Source organism: Mustela lutreola, chromosome 7, assembly GCF_030435805.1.
Source record: "Mustela lutreola isolate mMusLut2 chromosome 7, mMusLut2.pri, whole genome shotgun sequence".
Lineage (NCBI taxonomy): Eukaryota > Metazoa > Chordata > Mammalia > Carnivora > Mustelidae > Mustela > Mustela lutreola.
In genome coordinates, this window is record NC_081296.1 from 4,926,752 (window position 1) to 4,951,410 (window position 24,659).

Below are 24,659 nucleotides of genomic sequence, written 5' to 3' on the forward strand. Positions count from 1 at the left end.
GAGCAGCGCAGTCCCTGCCGCCCCGAGAAACCGCTGACCGTAGCTCTCATCGTCACCCCTTCGCGGTCACAAAGAAGATAGATTCTATGGCTTCTGGAAAGTGAGAAAGTCAGTTAAGAGATGCTTTTAAGGGGCGCCTGGGTGGCTCAGTGGGTTAAAGCCTCTGCCTTTGGCTCAGGTCATGATCCCAGGGTCCTGGGATCGAGCCCCGCATCGGGCTCTCTGCTCAGCAGGGAGCCTGCTTCCTCCTCTCTCTCTGCCTGCCTGTGATCTCTCTCTCTCTCTCTCTCTCCCTGTCAAATAAATAAATAAAATCTTTAAAAAAAAAAAAAAAGAGATGCTTTTAATGAAAAGGTGAGAGACACGGCGACTGCTTTGGGGCACAGCTGGATGCATGGCATTCGACTCCTGTTGGCCCCGGGGGTGTCGGGGGCCCTGCTGTGGGGCACCTGCCCTCTTGGGCGCTTCCCGTCTCACCCCGCTCTTTGCGTTCTGCCTAGATGTGGAGTGGACGGAGTGGTTTGACCACGACCGAGTGGCGCACACTAAAGGCGGGGAGAAAATTTCAGACCTCCGGGTCGCTCACCCAGGAAAGATCTGCAATCGTCCCATCGACATCCAGGTACCAAACTCTGAATGATCAAGAGTGACAAAGACTTTATGTCGGCAGCAGAGTCTGACTTTCTTGCCACTGGGGTGGTGCGATTCTCCCCGTGTTCCCAGGACATAGGTGAGCCGGGAAGTCCCTTTCCTGCTCTAGAAGCGCTTCTCGGCTCCAGGCCTCCCGGCCAGGCCAGTGAGTTCCCCAAGGAGGGCCCAGCGTTCCCTCCTGGGTTCCACTCCCCACTCCTCCTCAAGCAGCTTCCACAGCCGTGGTGGACGGTGCTCCAGCCTGGGGACGGGCTGTCTCCTTCAGCCTCCCTTCTCAGTCGATTTCCTTGGGGACCTTGAGTGCACAGGACCCAAATGAGATTTCGGGTGCTGGCCGAGCTCAGCGCCTTCCCCGTAGCCTGGCTCTCTGCTGAGCGGTGCGTGAACGAGCGGTGCTCCCAACTCACCGGCTTCGTGGGCAGACCGTTCCCGTTTGGCTAAGACTCCTCATCCTCAAGAAGGGCTGACCCGAGTGAGCGCAGGCCGCGGGCTGTAGGCTCGTTTTGGGTCCAGCAGGATCAAGAAGGGCCAGTGCCCCCAAAGGCCCCAGATTTAATTCTGACTTTCTCTTGCAACCCGGAACATCCCAGCCTTAGTTCTGCCCCAGTCCTCGTCTTACTCGTCCAGGTCCCTTGGCCACAGCACAGAAATCCTCCAGGAACGCTTCCATGGTCAACGGACGCCTCCCGGGGTCGGCTCTGCCAGCCGTCGGGCTCCGGACTACTGCCTTTAGGAGACCACGTCCCTGTGGCCGCTTCCCGTAGGCGTCTCCCATTCCCCCGGTGCCTCTGTTCCCAGCATGGACGCGGGTACCTGCTGACGTCGAAGCACAACCAATCCCAGGCTAAAGGGTGAAATAAAACTTCACTGAAGGCTTGGAGGCTACAAAGCAGGGACGAGCTCACGTAGATATAAAATGCAAAATAGTGGAGGGCATGACGGCTCTCCGGCTCCATCATCTGAGACCCTCCAAGGGACCCGACCCCATCCTCTAGGACCCCCGGGCGGCTGCTCACAGAAGTCCCTTCCGTGACAACATTTTGCTGAGCTTGGTGGCCCCTTATCGGTTCACAGCTCTCAACTCCATTGGCTTTTTCTTGGCCAAACAAAGGCACAGGGAAGCAGTCAAGGGTTAGGGTGCAGTGGTCACGCTGGCCCTTTCTCGAAGCTTCTGTCCCTGTGCTCCCGCGGCCCTGAGGTGACCGCCGCCCTAAACCTCGCCACGCTCACCCCAGTCCTGGCGGCAGACCTCAGTCAGGTGACTCAGGGTCCCAGTTTCCTCTTCAGTAACAACGCACATCGGGGATTGTCACTGTTTCCCTGTGGGATTATTTTGTGGTTGTTACACAACGATGTATGAAGGACCCATAATTTTTAAAAATATTTTATGATTATTGTCATAATCCTACTGTTATTTTATAATTATTAATGATCAAAAATAGTAATAGACTTGTGTCTACTGAGGGCGGAGACCGGTTTCCCTGAACAGTGGCAGAACCACCTTTTCCTCTTCTTATCCCAAAGTGAGGTCATTCCTCAGGAAAAGGAGGGAAAGAACACGCAGAGTTGAATAGATGCTCCCTCCCCTCAAGAACGTGTGGGACACTGTGCCTTGGAAAAGGTCTGGTTCCATTCCCTGGCGTTTTCAGGCTCAGTTCTCCGTGCTTTGGGGTCTGCTGCAGAAGGACGGGCTCTGGCCTCCACGGAAAACAGTGGGACCTCAGAGGAGCCAAGCTTGATAAGCCCAACGACCTTGACCTTGAGCTGGCTTCTAAAAAACCTCTGAGCCTTCCCTGTTCCCAAGGACAGGTCTGCAACTCCCGCTTCTCCCAGGGCGCTGGAGGCCACCCGAGATGATGGGGGTGAGCTCGACTCTTGCAGGAAAGGGCTGGGTTTTCACGATGCCGGAGCTCCCTGCCCTAGAGCTCTTCTTTGAGGCCAATGACAACAGATACCTGCTGTGTTGAAGCTAATGTTTCCTGAAAAGCTCCCCCCCTCCGCCCTCTTTTTTAATAGGTTGACTCTACTTTGCCTCCCTATTTCCCGGCCGGGTCCCTTTGGTCTCTGTGCCAGGGAGGACGGCAGCTGCAGCCCGGATCTCAATTGCTTGTGTCTGATGACAGCCGCGGGCTTGCTGCAGACACACCCGGGCTCTGGGATGAGCCCCAGCTGGCCGGGAGCGTGACCTCCTTGGAGCCTGCTCCCTAAACTCTCTACCTGGCCTTGGGGCTGCTCACCCGTTGGCCCCACCCCGGAGACCCCAGTCCGTGCCCAGCCCCGGGCTGGAAGCGGGGAATCAGGGAGACAGGCGGAAACCAGACCCTCGCCCTCCGCGGAGCTCAGGATCCCCGGGGGAGGAGACAGATGTCGAACAGAGGACGTTGGGCTGCGTGCCGGAACGCCGCAGTGGGGAGGTGTACCCGCTCTGTGGTTGGCTGAGTCTGGATTCGAATCTTGGCTCTGCCTCGGACTGGCTTGTTTGACCCTGGGCAAGTGACTCACTGCGGAAGGCTGGTTCCCTTATCTGTAGAGCCGGCGACCTCATTGTTGCCGTGAAGACGGAATGAGAGCATATGCCGAGCGCTTACCCCTGTAACTGCTAGGGCGGGGACGGTTCTCAAACTGGACTGCCCACTGGAACCACTTGGGCCACTTCTAAACCTTCTGATCCCCAGCCACACGTGGACACACCAGATCTGAGCCCCGGGGGATGGGGCCTGGGCATGAGTATTTTTAAGGCCCCCCCCCCAACATGTGTCGATGAACAGAGGGGTCCTCAATAAATGGCCGGGGGTGGGTGGGTAGGAGTCCCAGCAAATCAGTGGTCTGGGTACGGACCACCCCGGCACCCCGGCGAGCCATGTCCCCACCCCGCGTCGTCACGTGGTCTTCCTTAGAACAAAACTGTTTTCTTAGCACAAAAGCGAGGCCTGGTCATTCCACGGTCACCTTGGGCCCGAGGAAACAACTCCGGCAGCAGGGACGGTTTTAGACACGTGCGTGGATGTGTATGCCGTGCGTCATCGCCTTCCTCCGTTACGCACATGAAAATGATCGTGCTCTGTAATTCCCGTGCCGTTCCCAGGCCACGACGGCGGAGGGCGTTAACCTCACCACCGAGGTCGTCTACAAAAAAGGCCAGGATTATAGGTTTGTGTGCTACAACGGGGGCCGAGCCTGCCAGACCTACCGTGTGCGATTCCTGTGTGGGAAGCCCGGTAAGCACCCGCGTGCCGGGGACACACAGCGCGGCCGTGCGCGGCTCGTTCCTTGAGCTGGCCGTTGGGGGTTTGGCTGCGACTGGGTCAGCTGCCCTGGGACATCTCGGTGACACGGTGCTTCTGCCAAACTCGCCGTGGACGGCCCTTCTGCGACCCGGGGGGCCGTGGGACGGTCCTCAGACTTGGCAGGAGCCGGCCAGGCCCCACCTGCCCGTACGCCTTTCAGGAAGGGGAAGGGCCCGGCCCAAGACCACGAGGCTGCCGTGGCCCCGGGCTGACTTCTTGCAGCCGCCCCTGCGGAGACGTCGTGAGCCCGCGGCCTCTGGGTGCTGTTATTTTAAATGCGGCTCCCGAGGTGCTCGTTAGGAGGGACGGGAAATGGCCGGGTTGTTCGCGGAGGCCCTCGGCCTGCCCCAGAAGGTGGTCATTAGGGATGAGTGCTCTGGGGGGGGGGGGAGGGCTTACAGCTCCCGTAAATAATAGTTGAGAGGAACTGTATTTGTTTTGCATCTTGAGCAAAGTGGGTGTGGTGGGTGCCACGTTCAACTCTGACTAAAAAGTTGCTGGAAAATTCCCCTGCCCGGAGCTAATGAATGGCTCTTTTCTGCTATGGTTTTGTTGACTTCAAAAACCTGCACCAAGACGGGGATGGGCTGAGCCTGGCGATTTGGGTTTGGATAGGCAAACCTGGCATTTATCTAGGGAGGGAAAGGGAACAGGCGTGGGGTCAGACGTTGGCCGAGGACTCGGGGTTCTACCTCAGCCCCTCCCGTCTGGACTTTCAGTGAGGCCCAAACTCACCGTCACCATCGACACCAACGTGAACAGCACCGTCCTGACCCTGGAGGACGAGGTTCGGTCGTGGAAGCCCGGGGACACGCTGGTCGTCGCCAGTACTGACTACTCCATGTACCAGGCAGAGGAGTTCCAGGTGCTGCCCTGCAAAGCCTGTGCCCCCAACCAGGTCCGAGTGGCAGGTGAGACTTCCGCTAAGCCCGCCCTGGGAAATCGCAACGGGTCCTGTATCTGTCAGCTATCGCCACAATAATGCTACGTAACAAAACAGACCTCGAACCCTCCGTACTTCTCACTCATACATCTGCCGCTGGTCCAGGGTCCAGCATCTCTAGACGGGGCTTGGCTCTGGGACGACAGCTGGGTTCTGGCCAGTCCATGGGACTCTCGCTCTTCCCAAGGCATATTCTTCCCGTGGCGGGGGCGGGGTGTGTGTGTGGAAAGCTCCAGAGAGCAGAAACACAGAGGTTGAAGGGCCGGGGCTCAGGATTAGCTCTCACACCCACATTCCAACGGACAAAGCAAAAAATGTGCTTAAGCTCCACACACACGGGGCAGGTCCGCCGATCTGTCCCATCAAGGTTGAGGGAAGGGAGTGACTCTTGTTAGACAATAAAGCCAGCAACCGGGAAACTTTAAATCTCTTCTTTCCGCAGCTTTGGCGCCTTTTTCTTCTCATTGTTGACTTAGTGGTACTGCAACATATATTATGCGAGTTTCCTGGAATCTCAGATTGTTAGGATTGAAAGTGTCGTCCTGGTCTGTGTTTATTGGTGGAGAGAGTTATGTCCCAGGAGGGCTCTTAGGTTATAAGCGGTGGAATCCAGCTTGACTCTCATAAGCAAAAGAGGAATTTGTGCAGCGTGCTTCTGGTCTTCAAGAAGGGATGTGCCCCGCTGCATGAGGACGGGGGCAGGGCTGCTTCGGGGGTCAGGGTAGTGGGAGCGCGTGGGCTGTGTCTTCAGGGCATCACAGTCCTGAAGGTCCCTGGGAGGTCCCCGGGACATAGTCCTCATGCCACCTTCCAGGAAGACTGGGCCCCCTTGGGCTGGGGGCTCACATGGCCCTCTCTGGCAGTGCTCCTATTGAATGGAGAAAGGGGTCCCCCCCCAAGGCAAATTGGGGAGGAAAAGGCCAGAAGAAAGGAGACTCCATCCCAGGCATCATAACCAGCAGCCAGTACAGGACCCTGGCCCCTGGCAAAGGTCTAGGATTGAGGGAAAGAGGAGGAACATGGGTGGAGATGTATCCAAATTATCAGTCGCTTTGGAAATAAAACTACAGAAAGTCAAACAATCTTTTTGGCTGGTGGGGATGTGCTTAGGAAGGAATCTGGGGGGACGAAGGTTTAAAAAGCTGGGCAATGGTGGTAGAGCCCAGTCCCCTTGTCACACTCTCGGGGGCCGTGGGCCCTGGAGGCCGCCCCCCGCAGTCTGCGGCTGTGGTCCTGGAGGGCCGATCCTGCGAAGGGAAGCCCGTGGGTGTCCCGGGGCCGACGGGTTCGCTGCGCGTGGCTGGACTCGCGGCCGTGCTTGACACACTGACAGACTCTGCCTTTTTACACTGTGGGGATATTTTACAATAAGGATGAGTCCGATTAAATCTTCATCCAGTCAGAAAACAAGGGAAAGATGCGCGCGGATATAATACGTTCTGGTGTGAGAAGATCCTCCAACGGGGCGGGCTGGGGCGGGGGTTGAGGTTAGGAGAAGCTACTGAAATAGACCATCAATCTGTCTCTGAGCTTCTTGGCAGCGAGAGAAAGAAACATCACAGATTCCTTACTGTTGTCCGGGGACAAGGAGGAGAGCAGAGGCCCGGAGACGCAGCTTCCCCGAGGCCCTGGGCCACGGAGGGACGGGGCTCAGGGCCGTGTGCACGGCGGCGAGAACAGTCCCCTGCAAGCTTTCCCCACAAAGACGCTCGGGACCAGCTCCGGCTGGACTCGTCTGTTAGACGGGGGCGCGCTGTTGGTCTCATTTCCTGAACATGTTTCGGGGAAGGCACTTTCCTTCTTTCTCGGCCTCTCTACCCCCCCCCCCCTTCCCTCCCCTCCAGCCCTTTCTCTCTCTGGTAGAGCAGAGGCTCAGAGTTGCAGGAATGCGGTTGCCAGCCCGTGACCTCAGACAAATACTTAACTTCCCCGTACCTCAGCTTCCCCATCTGTAAAACGGACACAACGATCATAGATCGTGACCCTTCCCGGGGTTGTGAGGATGGGCGGGTTGGACCCTTCAGGGTGAGGCCCTTTGAACAGCGCCCGGTATGCAGTAAGCGCTCCGTAAATGTCAGCACCCGGTATACAGTAAGCGCTCCGTAAATGTCAGCAGCTGTCGCTGGCAGGATTCTGCAGTCGCGGAGCACCTGAGCTTGGGGGCGGACAGGGACGGTGCCGGGAGAGTCCATTCTGTAGGTAAAGACCCTCGTAGAGGGAGAAAGGCAAACACGTGCGTCGTTTTCAGCAGCCCCGGGCTGAGGCCGGTCCCTGGTCCTGTCCTGAGTGTCCTGAAGCCTCCGGCGTGGAGACGGGAGTCTGTGAGCGCAGGTGTCCCTGAGTGTCCCTCCGCCCCCAGGCTGGGCATGCCCTGCTCCTCTCCAGAGGACACACAGGGCAGAGGGAGGGAGAGCATCGTTTGTTCAACACAGGAAATGCCGACGGGGCAGGCCATGGGCCAGACAAATGTGTCCTCTGCCCGAGGGAGCTCACCAGAGGGCAGGTGGCCTGGACCGTCGGAGGGGGACGGCATAGTGCAGGGCGCTGTGCTAGATGCCCTCCGGCTGGGCCGGCCCTGTCCACCTGGCCTGGGCAGCAGATGGCTATGTCCTTCCAGATCCTGCTCCAGTGGCCAGGACAGCAGGCCTCCCTTCCAGGCACACATACCCTGACGTCCAGCCGCCCCTCGTGGCATGCACATTTTGGGGGTCGGTGCCCCCTTAAACTGTGGGGAACGGGCAGAATGCTGACCAGAGGCCCTTCCCCCGGGATCTCTGGTCCTCTGGAACACAGCGGGAGAGGGAGGGGGGAGGCTGCAGAGGACCGTGGCTCTGGATCCTGACTCGGACGGTGGCTGCGAGTCCCCACACACGTCTCGCTCCCCGAATCTCAGGACCTCCTATAAAATCGAGCTGTTGCCAGCATGTGTCTTGAACGTAGCTATGCTTGTGGACAGAGTTAATCCTTGGAATGAGCTTCGAACTGCCCCTGGCACGTGGCAGGAATGGGTGTGGCCCTAATGGCCCGTGCAGCGCTGTCCTCGGGGGAGACGGGAGCCCAGGGCTCCCCCTACTGCCTCACGGCTCCAGGCTGCTCCATGCGGGGAGTGGGGGATGGAGGGACTGTGTCTACCAGGGTCCCGTGAGCCGAGCGTGCAGGATCAACAGCCGAGAGCTACGTGTCCAGTGTGTTCCCACTGCCTCCTCCCCGCACTGTGGAGCCCGTAGAAGATCTTTACAAAACCCCAAGCGGGGCGATCGGTCCTGCTGCCGCGTTCATAGGCCTTCGTCCCCCAGACCATTGTTAGGGGCTGCCCGGGGGGAGCTGCCTGCCCTGCTCTCCCTCCCTTGCTTCCCACAGCTCTGGTGCATGAGGCCAACCAGGGAAGACCCCCCAGATTGTCCTAAATAATCCAGGAAGGCCACTGTCATGGGGCAGGGCTCAGGCTAGAGGGTCCCAGAGAGGCTGTCTCAGCCACACAGCTCAGGAGCCTGGGCCAATCGTCTGAGCGGAGACCCTGCAGAGGACGGAGTAGGACAGGGAGCCTGGGTGCTGGGGAGCTCGGAGTTTGAATCCTGGCTCCAGTCGGCCACACAGACTTGCCTGGTCTACAGCAGCTCACCCTCCTAGGACGGCTGAGATGCGGGAGTCGCTCTACGGCGTGCCGTCCAGGATGCTGGCCACCGGCCACCTACAGCCACTGGCCATTCGGAAGAGGGCTAGGAGGACCGAGGCGTAGACTGCCAAACTTGGATTTTAGTTAAATCTGAACAGCTTCATGTGGCTGGTGACCGTCCTGGACATGTAACGTCCCTGCACCTGAGTGTCCTCCTCCGTGTCCCGCAGAAACGGGGCTGCCACGTTGTTAGGGGACCACGAGGAGCGAGGAGACGGTCTTGTAAGGCGCTTGGCAGTCACGGGAAACAGAGAACAGCTGTACGAGGAGCAGGTTAACCGTGGTATTACCGAGGGGCGCGTGCTGGGGCCAGGGAGGGGGGAGCGTGAGAGCTAACGCAGGGGGTCTGGGGAGGTTTCCGGGTGCGAGGCGGGAGGTGCGGACAGCCACCCTGCGGAGAACAGCGCTCCAGAATGTTCCGAGGTGACTCACACTTTCGTGACTTGGTGGTTCCCATCTGTTTGCTGTCAGGAAACCCTGCACAGGCGCGGAGGCCTGTTTCCTGGAACTGGGGGGCCGTGAGGAGGGACGGTCCAGGAGGGCGTGTCCCGCTCTGCAACCAGCCTGGGGGGGCCCAAGATGCCGCTGCTGGGGGGGCACCGGGGGCCGGGCTTGGGCTGAAAGGGAGACTCGTGGGCCTCCCCAAGACCCACCCTTGAACAACCACCACCCCCCCCACCACCCCCACCACCCCCACCACCCCCGGTCTGGGGTTTTTCTGACGATGCCCACCAGGGGGCGCTGTTTTCAGTCGCACTTCGAAGCCTCCACACCAAGTGGACCGTCCACTCGGAGCCCAGCCTTGGGGGTGGGGGTCAGGGAGGGGTGCGGGGCTGCCAGAGACACAGACATGGGCTGCTGCTCTGAGGAGCGTGCAGGGGCCCGAGAGGGGTCCTGAGAGTTCACATCTCTGCTCTCCCTGCACCAGGGCCCACAATGGCCCCATCCCACCGAACGTCCAGCCTTCGGAAGGCTCAGGAGGCAGCTGGGCCTGTGAGTCGGCCACCAAGTGGGGCCGCTCTCCTGTGTCCGCTCCCCAGCCGCACCGCTGGGTGAGGCAGCAGCCCTAACAGCACCTGGTCCCTCGCTCTCGGGGCCACTCGGCTCTCAAGAGCTGCTGGACGGGAAACCTGGCCCCCACCCCAGCCCTCAGGGTGCCCGGCACAGGGGTGCAGATGTGGGCCGGACTGGGCAGACCTGGGGGGGGGGCCTTCCACCCTTCCAGGTGCCCCTGCGTCCATCCCACCAGAGACCACGCGGGCCACCCCAGAACCCTCACACTGGCATCAGCTCAGTGCCATTCCTGCCGAGCATCCAGGACACTGATGTCCCAGGAGGGCTGTGCATGCGAACCAGCCCCGGGACACAGGAGTCGTACAGGGAGGGCTGTGGCTCTGACCCTCATGGGGCCTGAGCTTCTCTGTGCACCCTCTCATAACTGGGGACGTGGGGAGGCTTTCCCCCCAGGGGGAATGCCACAGGCTGGTGTAGTCGGCGGGAAGCCGTGTCCCTCACCCCCAGCCCCACGCGGCCCCTCTGCCCCTCATCCCCGCTGCTCTGGTCCACCTTCAGATGGACCACGCTACAGATGCGAAGTAGCAAAGGCACGTTCAGGGAGGGCTGGGCACTCTGCTCAGGCTGCCGCAGATGCGGGCGCGGGAGCCATGACACAGAAGCCTGCAGAGCCTGGGGTTTTGCCCTGTGCGTCCTGCAGGCTGCAGGCTGAGAGACAGGATCGAGCCCCTTAGGGCTCCTCTCCTGTCTGTGGCCGGCAGCACTGAGCCCGCGCTCTCTGCACCACATCTTCCCTCCTGTGCTCAAGCCTTGGGGTCCATCCCTGCAGGAAACGCGCTCCATTCTGGCCCTCCCAGAACCCGGCTCCTCGGGGGCCCGGCCCTCACGCTGGCTGGTTCCTGGGCAGCTCTGAGTGGCCTCTGGGGCACCGGTTGGCCAGTCAGTCCTTCTGCACGCTGGGAACAGTGGGAGGTGTGTTGCTGAGTTGAGGAGCCTTTGAAGCTTTTCTGGGTGCTGCCTGTTGTCCGTTGGGATGTCCACTTGTGAGGAAAAGAAGGTCTGCATCCACCAACTCAGAGGCACGACGCTGGGCAGGCCAGGGGTTTTGTGATCGAGCTCTGTGCGTCCGTGGCTGGACGTCAGGCATTTGAAGCCGGTGAGCAGGGGAGGCTCCTTCCTCGCCAGCGATCGGACGCTGCTCCGTGCGCAGTTTCCTGTCTGCACTGCCCCCCTGCCCGGCACTGCCCCCCTGCCCGGCCAGGTCTCTCAGAGCTCCACGCAAATCTCTTTGTGCAAGAAACTCTAGTCCCTGCCACCGGCCTGGAGGCCCATGGCTCTGGCACAACAGTGATGCTCACAGAGCGGGGTTGGGGGCGGGAGACCAACCCGGGGTGGAGGGAGGGGCTCCCACACGGACAGCCAGAGGGGACCCGGCTTCCCGACCTTGAAACCGTGAAGCCACGAGGCTTGGTGGCCTGAGCTGGCAGCCCCAGCAGGTGAGGAACCAGGGGCTGCAGAGTGAACTTGCTCAAATGCTCCGCTGGTCAGTGTCAGAACGTGGGCGGAACCGGAGTCTTCATGGCCCCCCCAGCTGATGAGCCCCCTTTAGAGGCAGGCCACGGTCTCCCTGTTCCATGAAGGAATCTGGGGCTGGTGTGGGGGTGGACTGGGGACCAGGAGGCAGTCCCAAATCTCCCAGCTCCTGCGCCTCTCTCTGCACCCTCCCTGGGGTGCACAAGCCGTGGTGGGGTGGGGGACGGGGCTGGAGGGGAATCAGATGGTTTGAGCTGACAGAGGGGAGCGGGGCAAGTCCGGGTCACTTGTTCAGGGACTCGAGCGGCACAAAGGGGACTGGCATTAGCTAAAAGGGCAGCTGAGTTGGGCGGAAGGGTCTTTCAATCATTTTTGGGGATAGGACATCTGGATGAGTTTGGAGGCAGAATGTAAGGTACCCGTATGAGGGAGAAGAGAAGTTATGGGAGTCCTGGGCCCTAAGACTCTGCGAAGGGATGGGGCTGGGGTCAGGGTACACAGGAGAGCCCCCTGTCCTCGGGGCTGGCTCACCAGGGCACACCAGCATTCCTGTCCGGGGAAGGAGCGAGAATGGGGGCTGCCCACGGCTTCTGCTCGTCCTGTGACCGCACCCGCGGGAGTCTGGGAAGTGTGGTTCTCCTGGGGAGCATACGTTGAGCTCAAACACGGACAGCCCCGGTACCAGCAAGCAGAAGGGGGGACCGATACGGGGGGACAAAGAGCCATTTCTGCATGGGCTTCAGGCTAAGTCCGCAGGGCTGTGGATCCCAGCTCTTCTTTCAGGAATGCACTTCCCTGGCTTCCTTCTTCCATGAAACAGACCCGGGGGACCCCCAGGGACCCCCGTGCACGTGCAGATACACGTGCAGCCGCCGATTTCCCACCCCCTTTCCGCCCTAGGGAAACCGCTGTACCTGCACATCGGGGAGGAGGTAGATGGTGTGGACATGCGGGCCGAGGTCGGGCTGCTGAGCCGGAACATCGTGGTGCGGGGGGAGGTGGAGGACCGGTGCTACCCTTACAGCAACCACGTCTGCAACTTCTTCGACTTCGACACCTTCGGGGGCCACATCAAGGTATGGGACCCCAGTCCGTGGGGGGACAGGAGCAGGAGCCAGGAACAAGTGCAGGGACTTTCTGGAAGGCACGCCTCACCGCCCAGTGTACTGTTCCGGCAGTCGACTCCTGGCCGGAGGACAGGAGGGGGCCAACCTGGGGACGGCCGTCCACTCCCTGCTCACACGGCACCCGGGCTCTCTCTCTCCACGGCTCCGGCCACGCCCCTGCCCCGCTCTCTTGTCCAGAGCTTCACCCCAGTCCTCTCCCAGAAGAGCCAGCATTTCACTCACACGAGTCGCGCTTACAACGGACGCATGAAAACCCAGACGCGAACGCAGGCAGGGAGACGAGCGGGACGTGGGAGCGCTGAGCGCACCCGGGAGCCTGCCGGTGGAGTGGAGGCGAGGACGGGCCCGGCACGGCGCGGTCCTGCAGGGCAAGGGAGCTCCGGGCGTCCTGGCGTTCGGCTCATGGGGGAGTCCTGCCCGTGTCCTTACCGAACGCGCCGTGTCCCGGCGTATGGAACATCACGATGCCCCAGTGCTCCTCGTGTGGCCGGTGCTTTCCATGACGTAGAATCACAGCCGGTAGATGCTGGGTGTCTCGGAGCTCCGTGCGGACGGTGCTCTTGAAGCCGCAGCCGTGTGCTGTCAGGATAAGACTTCCCGGTGCTCTGACTGAAGAAGGAGCGGGACCCACGGAGTGCTCAGCAGGGCTCCCCAGTCACCAGGGCCTCCCGAAGCCCTCGCTCGTGTTCCTGGTCAGGCTCTGGGGGTGGGGGGCCAGGGCTGTGCAGAGACCAGGCAGACTGGAGCCTGTTTCCCACTCCAAGAGCAATCCCTGAGCCATTGGCTACCCCCTTCCCGCTTTGCCCCCACGAGTCCTCGAGATGTCCTTACCCAAGCGGCATTCCGCTCGACACCTGCTCTGGGGAGGACGGCTAGCGTGTCCTCAAGATCCTCCTACTCTTGGAGCAGCAGGCTGAGCCCTGCTTCAGACAGGAGCTGTTTCCAGACTGTGCTTTTACAGTGGGTTCCTGGAGCAGAGACCCCACGGCTCGTCCGCACACCTGGGGTCCTGGGCGGATGGAGGTTCCCGGCTCAACGTTCCCATGCTTCCAGCAGGAGGGCCCGCAGCCCGAGGGCCAGAGCACAGGCTCCTTCTGTCCCTGGATTCCCATCCTGCTGGGGCCGGGTTCATGCCAGCCTCGCCCCGGCTTATCTCCGGGGCTTCCCCTTCCTCGAGACACTCAGCCACTTAGTAGGGAGGGCAGGAGTGGAGGCCAGCCCCGGCTGCTCCAAGCAGTTCACTGCCTCGTAACATCCGTGCGTTATCCAAAGGCCCTTGGTGCCCAGGCGGTGAGAGGGCCAGAGGCCCTAACCCGTCTGCACACCGTATGTCAGATTCGCTGCATGGCCGAGGCAGGGGTTAGCGAGACACTGGGCATGCTGGGGACGCGGCCGCGGTGAGGGGCTGGGGGGCACCTCTCCGGCCCTTCTGACCCTCGCCTCTCCTCTTGCAGTTTGCACTGGGCTTTAAGGCGGCGCACCTGGAGGGCGTGGAGCTGAGGCACATGGGGCAGCAGCTGGTGGGGCAGTACCCCATCCACTTCCACCTGGCGGGCGACGTGGACGAGAAGGGAGGCTACGACCCGCCCACGTACGTCCGCGAGCTCTCCATCCACCACACATTCTCTCGCTGCGTCACGGTGCATGGCTCCAACGGCCTATTGGTAAGCCCCGTCCCTCCCCTGTCCTCTGGTCCCTTCCTCTAATGCTTCACGCTGGATGGGTGTCTGGATCGGGACGTTTTAGTCTGGGGGCCACCGGGGATTGAACCATCCTTGGCCTGGAGTTCAGAAAGCTGTCAGTTGAGAGCAAGCGTCCTCCGGAGCAGACCCTGCAGGGGCATGACTTTGTTAGCCTGGCGGCCTGTGGGCCAGAGGCCTGTCTGGCTGTGCACAGCTGGTTCTTAGTTAAGGAACTAACTTACGGGGTTTCCAGGTGGCTCAGTCGGTTAAGCATCTGACTTCTGATCTCGGCTCAGGTACAATCTCAGGGTCGTGGGATTGGGCCCCACGTTGGGCTCCGTGCTCAGCAGGGAGTCTGCTGGAGAGTCTCTCCCCTCCTGCCCACCTCCCTCCTTTGCCATCCGTTGCTCACACTCTCCCTCTCTCTAAAAAATAAATACATGAACTAAACTCATATCCTGTAGAAACTTTAGAAACTGGATGTTGTAAGTGGAGGGATCCAGGCTGTGTTTTGTTTGCCTTATGAAGAAACACTCAGTGATCTTTACACTAAACTGATAATTTTACACCAAACCAGCCTTTCTTTAAACTTAACGTCCTCCACGAACTCAGAGCCAGATGCCGCAGACGGGCCTGTGCGCGGAATTCAGCGACGGGCTGTTTTCTTTGCCTCCAGTGGTGTTTGAAGAAACATCTGAATTAGGTCCCGTCATCTAAAAATTAAGTGATTTCCCGTAGAACTCTGGATTCTTGGCTTCTCTCGGAAAGTGGCCCGAGGTGGCAGGTCAGACCGCACGGCTGTGTGGCACAGGGGCTGGGGGCGTGTGTCCTCTGCCGCTTCAAAGGCCCCCTGAGAGGAGAGGAGAGCGCTGGGGCCTCGTCCAGAAGCGCGCGGGTTCCAGAGCTTGGTCCGAGGCTTGTGAGCTGGGGCGTCTTGGGCAAATCGTTGGACATCCCCAAACCTCTGCTGTCCTCCACGGCCAAGTCGGGGAGTCACAGCCAGCTCAGGGGGCTGTGAGGGGCAGGGGCACAAGGGAGCCCCAGGCCAGCCACCTGCCCACCGGCTCACGTCGGGGCACTGACCAGGAACCGGCCAGTTCTCCGTGGCAGGGACAGGAGGGCTGTGGCTGGAATGATCGCCGAACGTGGGGGCAGTTTGGGGCTCAAGGAAGAAGAAAGGAGAACGTGTTCTCGCCGAAGCAGAACGACAACAAGGTGGCCAACAGGTGGGAAAGGCCGGGAGCGCGGTACCAGACAGAGCGTGAGCTCAGCCTCCGGGGCCTGGGTGTCCATCTGACTCCTGCCATGGACCTGTCGTGCATCGTGGGCCAGTCGCTTCTCCTCTCATGTCTGTTTTCTCCTCTGTAAAAGCCCACGGGTGAGTGCGCACGGACGGTGCGGCCCCGGGGGCGGGTGTGGGCTGTTCTGCTGGTCTGCCTGGCGTGCGGAGCGAGTGCCGCGCAGACCCTCGGGGGCGTTCTCTGGCAGGGTGACGGCTGAGCTCAGAACAGCGGCGGATCGGTTAAGGAAGATAACAGGCCGGCGTCTGGGAGTCCTGCTTGCTCTAAGCGCTCGTTCTCACGTTTCGTTCTTAAATCGAGCTTCTGTTGTCCTTCACGTCCGTTCACGGAAGAGGCCGATGTTAGGGTTCCCAGCAGCGGCGTCGGTGCCAGCAGAGGCCGAGCTGCTTCTCAGGGCAGTTGCACACACACACACACACACACACACACGCACGCACACTGTGGACACACGGCCATTCTCGCATTCCCTTTTGTCCCGCGTGTGGTGCAGGGCACGACAGGCCGCTCTCGTGGCTGCCCAGTGAGAACGGGAGAACGAGACGGGTTTGGCCACGTTGGTGGGGCTGTGCCTCCTGGGAGCCGCGGGTGGGGGTCCTGGCAGGAGGAACGGGCTCCCGCAGGGGAAGCAGGGCGGGAAGCGGCTGGGGGCGCCGGATCCCGGGTCAGGCGGGGCCTCAGGCAGGCAGGGGCCAGGGTCGAGCGCAGGCCAGGAGTGGCCCTCGGAACCCGCTCATTTGGAGCCGCTCGACGGGCCAGCTGCACCCACACCAGAGATTTTCGGAGCCAGAGACTTGGACGACATCTTGCTGCTCTCCCTATGCCAAGGCCGTGCTTCTGTCTGGTGCTGGGCAGCACTGACCAGCAGAACGGGAGGGAGCACCCATCAGCTCCCCGGGTGCCAGCCAGAGACTGGGCTGCCCTAGGCCTAGCCGAGCGGCCGGCCGCCTCATCCCACTGGCCACGCAGGGCTCCGGCTGCACTCAGCTCGGGTCCCCGCCGGACGGCCAGGCCGGGCTGATGGGCTGCCATCCGGAGCCACAGACCCAGGCGGCCCTTCCGAGGTGACACCTGTTGGCCCGGCTTAGCATCTGGGTGAAGAGAAGGCCTCGGGGCCCCGGACCCATAGAGGCAGCAGGATAACGGGGACCGTGCACCCCTTCCCCGAGCGCCGCAGGCCGGGGCAGCACTGGGGTTCGGATCGGCACCCCACCACGTGCTCCACCTCGGGAGCAGAAGGACCGCACCGGGAGCTGCGCTCTCCCCGTCGGTAGCGGACGTTAGCGCCCCTCGCGCTGGCCTGAAGGACCTAGCAGCGGCCCGGCTGGTTTGGAGAGGTGTCTAGGGCCGGCGGGCGGAAGGAGGCCGAGCAGTGACGGAGCCTGGACTCGGAGTTAGAGGGCGGAAGCCGCTCGTACCGTCGAGGATGCCTTTACCCTCAGGCGGTCGCAGGCCCGCACGTGCCCGAGGCCCCTCCATGCCTCCCTCCACGCCTGGGCTTCCCCCGCCTGTGGACAGGCTCCGGTGCCTCGTCCCAAGAAACAGCCTCCTTCTACCCCCGACCCCGGCCCGGGCTGCCCACCTGCTCTCCTGTCACCACTCTTCCCCACCTGCTTCTGGAGAGGGCGGTCCGGGCGCGGCGTTCCCGCCAACACCTGCTTCTCATTCCCCTCCTCGCCGACGAACACGCGGGGCTCTCGGCGTCTGCTCCCCTCAGCCCAGAGGAGGCTGTTAGGGCCACTGTGCGCCCCGGGAGCTCCGGCTCCACGAACCCGCCGCCCCTCCTCCCCGGCTCCTTACTCGCTCAGCAGCAGTGACCGCAGGCGTCTGCAGAACCAGCGGGCTGAGCGGACAGAGTCCCAGCCGCCTGTGTTCTAACGCCGCCAGTGTGGACTCCGGGGGCCGAGCCGAACTTTCTGAGCCTCCGTTTCCCTGCTGGGCAAGATGAGGTTGAGGACGCAGCCCACTGCAAGGGCTTTGAGGAGGACGAAGCCGGGGAACACATGTGGCAAACTCGGCTTTGGCGGGCCGCAGTTGGATCCCTGGACCTCTCTGTGTCCTGTGCCCTGGGGAAGCTTCCCTGCTTCCATGAGCTCGTATTGGTCCCCTTGTCTTCTGTGTACGCACAGAGTAGACCCGGGAGTTTGGCAAACGCTGCCTCCGTGTCCTCCCCGCCCGCCTAGCACACGCACCGTGCATGCCGACAAAGTCACAGCCGGCGGTTAGACCACACTGACATGCTGGTCATCCTCTTGATGCCAAGACCCGAGGAACCGTGGAGCCCCCTTCACGCGATGGCCACGTCTACGGAACAGAGCAGGGGAGATGCCTCTCGGGAGACTGACGCCAGCGGTGGTGCTTTCTTTGAAACCAGGTGGTCGCCACAGAAGCCCCAGGATGCTGGCCAGTGCAGGATGCAGCTGGCCCTCAGAGAAAGGCTCTCCTGTCCGTCCCCTTCAGGCAGGCAGCTGGAGGCCCATGATGGGCTCCCCCTGCATCTCCGTGAGGTTCTGAGCTGTGCGGCAGGCAAGAGGGCCGCAGGGGACCTGCCTGCTCTCTCCTGGGAGCAGCGAATCTGTCCCAGAGCTTTCGAGGGAGGTAGAAAGACTCCGGTATGGATTCTGTCCGCTTCCCCCATCCCTTCCATTTTCAGGGCAAAGAGGCGGTGGGAGCAGAAAACCATCCTTTCCTTCGTCCCCACCTGGTCCATGGCTCGAAGTGTGTGGTCATTGGTGCAAAGGCGTCTGGGGGCCCCACACCTGGCTGGAGCCCACCCCCCCACCGCCGTCCAGCCTCAGGGAGTCACCAGTCCCGCAGCTTTCTCCTGCGGATACGGCTGTGGTCCCTTACCCTGGGCAGCGGGCGCCCAGCGCCTTCTCTCCCCGCCCAGATCTGGGAACCACGGGCCAGGAGTCTGTTGGCCCCGTTTCCCGGTTTCTCGCATTCAGTCTCACTGGCTTTTGGATTCCGATAGCTGCTCCCAATTCTCCTTCCCGCCTGAGCCCCCACGAGGAAGTCCAGACAGCGGTGCTCCCTTTCCCCCAAAGTGTGCCAGGCCGGGGCTTCTGCGGGCGGATCAGGGAAGCGGTGCGCTGGGGAAGAGGGCAGGTGCGTTCCCCATCAGCTCGGGGAGCAGCTGGCCGTGGGCGCCAGGCCTCTCTTTCCCGGGCTCCCTTCCCGACCGTGCCTCTCTGGGGCGGCCTCACGGGGCCCGGTCCTTCCTGGCGGGCAGAGCACGACCTGGTTCTCTACGGCCCTTCTTGGCCTGGTCACATACTCCTTGAGACTCGGCAAAAAGAGGTTCTATTCTTCAGTGGCTTGAAGAACTCCAAGTGAGTGGTAGAATCTGGAAATGCGTCTTCCAGTCTGATTGTATCTGGGGTCAAGTTTCTCGCTGGTCTGGGCGGTTTCACACTCGCCCGGGAAGGTGGAGGCAGGCGGCAGCTGCTTCTTCTCGCCGGTGGAGGTCGGTCTGCACACAACCCTCCACTTCATAGGCTTTTCCCCAGCGTTGTCACTGACTGCTTCCTCCTTTCCTCTAAAATCATGTCCGGGTTCAGGCAATAAATTACATGGCCGTTTCCGATGAAGCAGCCCCTGAGGGCTGAGCCCTTTCCTCCTTCGTAATCTCATGCCGGGACCCCACCGGACTGCACTCGAAGACCTGAAACAGCTTCTGGGAATCCCTGTTGGCACGGCCAGCCCTCCGCAGGGCTGATGCGCCGACAAACGGAGGGAAAGGTGTGATTTGCGCTTGAGAGCGGGCTGCGGGCTGCGGGCTAGCGGCCCAGGGACTTGGTGGCCCCCTGCAAACCCGTACCGTGTTGTCGGGGCGTGCGGCTACGGGGTACAGATTCGTCTGTCTGCCTCTCTGTCTCGGGCTGTGTCAAAGTGTAAATACTCAATTCTGGGAAACGTTCTGAGGCAGAAGGATCAGAGACCTAAGAGCCAGCTTTTAGAAGCACCTGTCACCCCGGGGCGCCTGGGAAATAAATGTGCAGCAAGTCTGTGGCTGAGCCAAGGCTTGGACTCGTGTCTTCTGCTCCCACCCAGCCCTTTCCACCACCTCACCGCGCTGTCCCCTCCCTCCGCTGTCCCCTCCGCGCCCGTGCCGTGCCCGCCTGTCCCCGATGAGAAGGCACAAGACGAAAGGGCTTGTTTCCGTTGGGGGCTGTTGACAACTGGTAGAACAGAACAGAACAGAATCGGCAGACGGAGAATCCGGTCGGAAGGCGAAAGGGAACCACACTGTGGCAGGAACTGAACGAGATGACGTCTGTGACACATTCGACACCCCACAAAGGCTAGCTCTTGTTATTCCTTTCGGTGGGGACTTCTCTCCAGCATACACCTCGAGGGTCTTGGAGGGAATCTCCTCCTGGGGCCTTGGTTGAAATGAGCATCCCCGACTCATCTTTCATTCCCGTGTCTCCAGAGAAGGGCCACGCGGGGTGTGGTCGGGACAGCGGGGAAAGTGGGCGCTTCGGATTCTGAAAGAGCCGTGGGCAGGAGGCGGGAGGCCTGGGTCTGAACACGGCTCCGGCTCCGGGTTCGTGAGCTCGCGGGGACCCCCCCACAGCCCCGCTCTGGGCAGCAGTGTCCTCCTCTGTACGTGGCCGCCTGGGACTTGCTCGAAGCCAGCCCTGCAGGCCCCAGCAGCCCCCGCTTCCTCCCTGCTTGTCTTTCCAGGCTGTTTATAAGCTGCTTTCCCAGCGGACTGGGACAGAAGGAGGCCGCCCCATCAGATGGCCCTGGTGTTTACTCACTGCTCAGTGAGGGACAGAATAGGACTCCAGATCACGCCCTTGCCAATGACCAAGGATCAGGGAGGGACGTGGAGGGAACACAGCCGGCCTGGAACAAGGCAGCCTGTGTGTTTGGATCCTCCCCTGTGGGGCGAATGGACACAGTAAGAAAGCGGGGGTCCCAGCCCTGCCTGGCTTTGCACACATGGGTGGCACGACCTTGGGCAAATCACTTCATTTCCCCGAGTCTGTTTCCTTAGCTCTAAAAACCAAACAAAGCCCAAAACCAAAACCAACTCTTCTAGAATTGTGTAAGACCTCAGCAAGATGAATAGGACGTGAAGGGTCCCGGTTCTGGATGCTTCTAGAACGTAGCTGTCTGGACATTGGAGCAGGCAGGCTCTGTCCTAGGGAGGAGTGCGGGGTGGACTCCGGAGTCTGGGGTGCTCACCTGGGATCTGTGCGTCCCCGCCAGAGGGAACTGCGCCACCCCCAACCCAGGGGAGTGCTTGGCAGCAAGTGTCTGAGACATTTTTGTTGTCACACTGAGGAATGCTGCTGACTTGTGGCGAGGACAGAATGCCTGGAACGTTGTTAAACATCCCACAAGGGACAAGATGGCTCCCTGAAGTGTTAAGGGTACTGATGGGGAGCTGTTTCGGGATGGGGTCTGGATGTTCCGGGGCCTGGCTTGCTGGTAGGTGCGTAATCCGTGCGGATCGAACTGATGTCCTAGGGTGAGGGTCGAGATCTCAGTGACGTTCAGTGGGTATTTCTCGCCATCGTCAGTGCTCTGCCGTGGACAGGCTACCTTTGAGGTAGTGAGTATCCCGTCTCTGGGGCATTCAAGTAGAAGCGCCATGCCCGTGTGTCCGGAGTGCTCACAGGCTGTCTGGCCTTGGGGAGGGAGGCGGCTCAGGCCAGAGGCCCCGTAAGGACTTTTTAGTTCTGAGAGTGATGTGCTCGTGGGGTTCAGACCCAGAAGGGGCTTCAGAGATTGTGGAGTGGGAGTCCCTCACCTGTGACGGGGTGAGGGAGCCGAGTCCCCCGGGCCGCCGGGCTGCGCTGCTGGGACGCCCTGCTGGGACCATGCCCCGTGCTCTCAGTGTCTGCTTCCCCCGCTGACTCGGGGACTCCAGGACGTGGAGGAGCTGGAGTCTGCGGCCGTCTCTGCCTCTTGGCCTGAGGGTTGCAAATGTTGCCCAATGTACATCGTGGGCCATGGGGAGGGCACAGCCTGTTGGACTCAGATGCTGCCCCCCAGGGGAAGCTGTCCTCCGCCCTTTCCCGTGAGCTGGGTTCTGTGCAGTTCCTCCTCGTAGGCTGTGTCCCGGGGGCTCTCGCCTGCGTGGGCCCCGCCTCTCACACTTTGTCCCTGCCTCACCGTATGCTGGGAGGGGTTTAGACGTCCCGGTCCCAGCCCCCGGGCCGCGCACCTGTGCCAGGCCCCTCCCTAAGCCGGCGGGGTTCCTCACGGGACCTGGGGTGCTGCCCGTGCCCTGTCACGTTCGCGGAACAAACGGCTAGGCTCGGGAACACCGGGACGCTGGGTGAGAGGCCCCCGGTCTTGATCCCCGCAGGTCAAGGACGTGGTGGGCTATAACTCTCTGGGCCACTGCTTCTTCACGGAGGATGGGCCAGAGGAACGGAACACCTTTGACCACTGTCTGGGCCTCCTCGTCAAGTCAGGAACCCTCCTCCCCTCCGACCGTGACAGCAAGATGTGCAGGACCATCACAGAAGACTCCTACCCAGGCTACGTCCCCAAGCCCCGGCAGGACTGCAAGTGAGTGCCTCCCCCTCCCGCCACGGGCCACCGCAGGCCCGCGCCCCGGAGGGTCCTGGGAGTAGGCGTTCGCTCTCCTGCCCCAGCCAGGCCTCTGACCTCCGCACCCCGGGGCTTCTAAGTGGCTTGTGCCTCCCAGCCTTAGCCCCCTACGGCCCTCAGTCTCTCAGGGGAGGCCACGGAGGCCACGGAGGGCCTGCTGTCTACTCCCTCTTTCTCTGCTCACCTGTGGCCATCATTCCTGTCCACAGAGAACCACTGTTCTCATCCTCGGGCTTCCCCTGACGTCCCGTGGCCCTCCTCTGCGAGGCTGTGGGCTGCCCCCCAGGAGCCCCAGTGGGTACCCGCGGGCACGAGGCGTCCTCTGCCATTTGGAGACAGACAGGACAGCCCGTGTGGTCAGCCTTCCATTGTGGGCCTCTCCCCGAGTATTGACCCCTGTCTGGGGCACTGGTGGCTTCTCCTCATTGGAGAGCCGGGCTCCGACTTCAGCCACCAGTGGCCTCCACCTCAGCGAGCCCCGTGCCCCCTTTGAACCGCGAGCCCTCGAGACGCGGAAGCCCACCGCCCTCGCACGAGCGAACTGGGTTTCACAGCGAGCTAAGGGTTTCTCATGCCTCGGGTGGGGGCCAGGGCAGCCAGCAGCCCCTGGGTGACGTCACGCGGTCTCTGCCCCACCCCCGCAGTGCGGTGTCCACCTTCTGGATGGCTAACCCCAATAACAACCTCATTAACTGTGCGGCCGCGGGCTCCGAGGTGAGCAGAACGACCCCTTCTTCTTCAACAGGAAGTAAACCAGGGTGGCGGGGAGGGGGAAGGAGCCCCTGGTCAGGTTCAGCTGGGACGAAGGGGTCCCGTGGGCTTGGCTTTAAGCAATGGCCCCTGTACCTTTACCATACGGGGGATCAGAGCACTTGACTGAAACGACTGATTAGTCCATGGAAATGGGTGTGGCTTGGCGCGTGTCCTGCCCACCGGAGCTCTCAGCTGAAATGGTGTAATTGGTGCATCAACCCTACGCGGCAGGGGCCTGTCCCGTCCACCTGCTGGTCAGGGAAGCCATGGCAGGGAGGGCGAACGTGCCCAGGGGCACCGATGGGACTCCAGCGCGGTGTTCTGTCCACACAGCCTTGCTCTCACCCACTCCTCCCTGCCACTTAGCATCCATGGGACCTGAGGGGTCAGGTGCCGTCTCTGGGCCTCACTGTCCAGAGCTGCACAATGAAAGGGAAGAGCCAGGATCATCATGGACCCTGAGCCGGCCGTTTGGGGAGGGGCGGCAGGGGGCCCGATCTGGGGCCGTGCTGGGTCCTGCCCCCGTTGGGCCATTCTGCGGCCCCAGCAAGCAGCCTGCAGGGCTGACCTCTGTGGCTTCCCCCGCACGCCCCCCAACAGGAGACCGGGTTCTGGTTCATCTTCCACCACGTGCCCACAGGCCCCTCGGAGGGGATGTACCCCCCAGGCTATTCAGAGCACATTCCGCTGGGGAAATTCCATAACAACCGAGCACATTCCAACTACCGGGTAAGTCTCTCCAGACGCCGCCTCCCCGGCCAGCCTGGCCGACCTCCCGCCCGGGCCTGCAGGTTTTCAGAGCTGGGACAGCCTGCTGGCTGCGGCCCACGGTCACAGGGTTCCTAGAGCCCGTCTGCAGAAAAGCAAAGCCTCCTGGGCTCCTGCCGTTCTTAGCGAGAATGTCCCACGTTGTGCCTCCCTTGGCTCTGCCTTAGCCTCTGGTCAGAGCTGGAAGCAGCAAGGGCTGCCTGACCCTGAAGGCAGAGCCTGACCTGCCAGCTCGGGAGCACCAGGCGCCCGTTCTGAAGGAGGCTGGAGGCGCGTCCTTCCCTCCGATCCTGCTGCTTTGTTCCCGGAGGTGGGCTGCTCCGTCCATGCAGAGCCGAGGGGCAGGTGGGAAACGGAAGCTAGTCCAGAACCACACTGGGTGCCCGGAAGGAGGCCTGGGACTCCCGCGGTGTCGAGGACGCCCACCCGGGACAGCAGCAGGATGGAACCAGGGGACACAGAGCGGGGGAGCCAGGCTGAGGCCAGAGGGGGCACCCGGGGGTGCAGAGGTGGCCTTGGGGGGCTGGTGCAGTGTGCACTGGTGGAGGCTGATCTTCTGGTCCAGCCCCTACTGGGACAGAAGAGGAAGCCGAGCCCGGGAGGGGATGGATGCATCAGGATGGAGAGAAAAAACCTCCTGCAGAGGATTACTGTGGAGAAGGGAATCCTCTTGGAGCCGGCCAGGCTTACACCCACGGTGGGGTAGGAGAGGGGCCTGCCAGCTCGGGGCAGCAGAGGGGACTGGGTAGCATTGGGGCCCAGAGGCCAAGCATGATGAGTTTCTCGGGACAGAGAGTAGAGATGAGGAGCAGCAATGTGTCCTTGACAGAGCAGGGGTTCCTGAGGCTGTCCTCGGCTATACAAGATTGGCACAGAGGTGAAGGGCACAGGGCGGGGGTCGGCCAAGCAGGGGACAGGCTGGGCTGGCTGCTTGTCGGGACCCCTTCCTTGAAAAGCCTTCCCCTGAGCTGGACACTGGGCCAGGTAGCGCCAGGATAGGGGACTTTCGAAGCAGGGGGCTGTGAGCAGGACAGGAGTTCGGCAGGGACTCACGGGCCCAGGCAGGGAATGGGCAGGGTGAGGAGGGAGGGGGCAGGAATCGCAAGCTGCACTGATTAGATGGAGTCCTGGCGTGGTGCCCCCCCAGGAGCCCCGCCCCTGCTCCTCTTGGGTGAGATCCTGTCTGGAGTGATGGTCCGGGGCCAGCACTGGGACTTTCGCCGTTCTCTGATATCAGTGTTCTTAGCCTGTCTTAACGCAGGCCACAGCCGGGGCTTGGGGACAAAGGTCATGGCTCAGGAGCAAGGAGCTGGGGATCCGGCCCTTCGTCTTCCGACCCACAACACCCTGACTT

At 61.7% G+C, this 24,659-nt stretch overlaps 1 protein-coding gene across 4 annotated transcripts in view; it reads left to right on the plus strand.

The window, feature by feature from the left end:
- Nucleotides 1–24,659, plus strand: part of CEMIP (cell migration inducing hyaluronidase 1) — a 129,291-nt gene that overhangs the window by 82,544 nt on the left and 22,088 nt on the right. For all 4 annotated transcript variants that reach the window (XM_059179832.1, XM_059179834.1, XM_059179833.1 and 1 more), the window contains 8 exons: nt 501–622; nt 3,737–3,869; nt 4,658–4,849; nt 12,005–12,180; nt 13,686–13,895; nt 21,537–21,742; nt 22,429–22,498; nt 23,138–23,266. In XM_059179832.1, the coding sequence (XP_059035815.1) occupies nt 501–622; nt 3,737–3,869; nt 4,658–4,849; nt 12,005–12,180; nt 13,686–13,895; nt 21,537–21,742; nt 22,429–22,498; nt 23,138–23,266 (1,238 nt within the window). The remainder of the gene's footprint in view (nt 1–500; nt 623–3,736; nt 3,870–4,657; nt 4,850–12,004; nt 12,181–13,685; nt 13,896–21,536; nt 21,743–22,428; nt 22,499–23,137; nt 23,267–24,659) is intronic.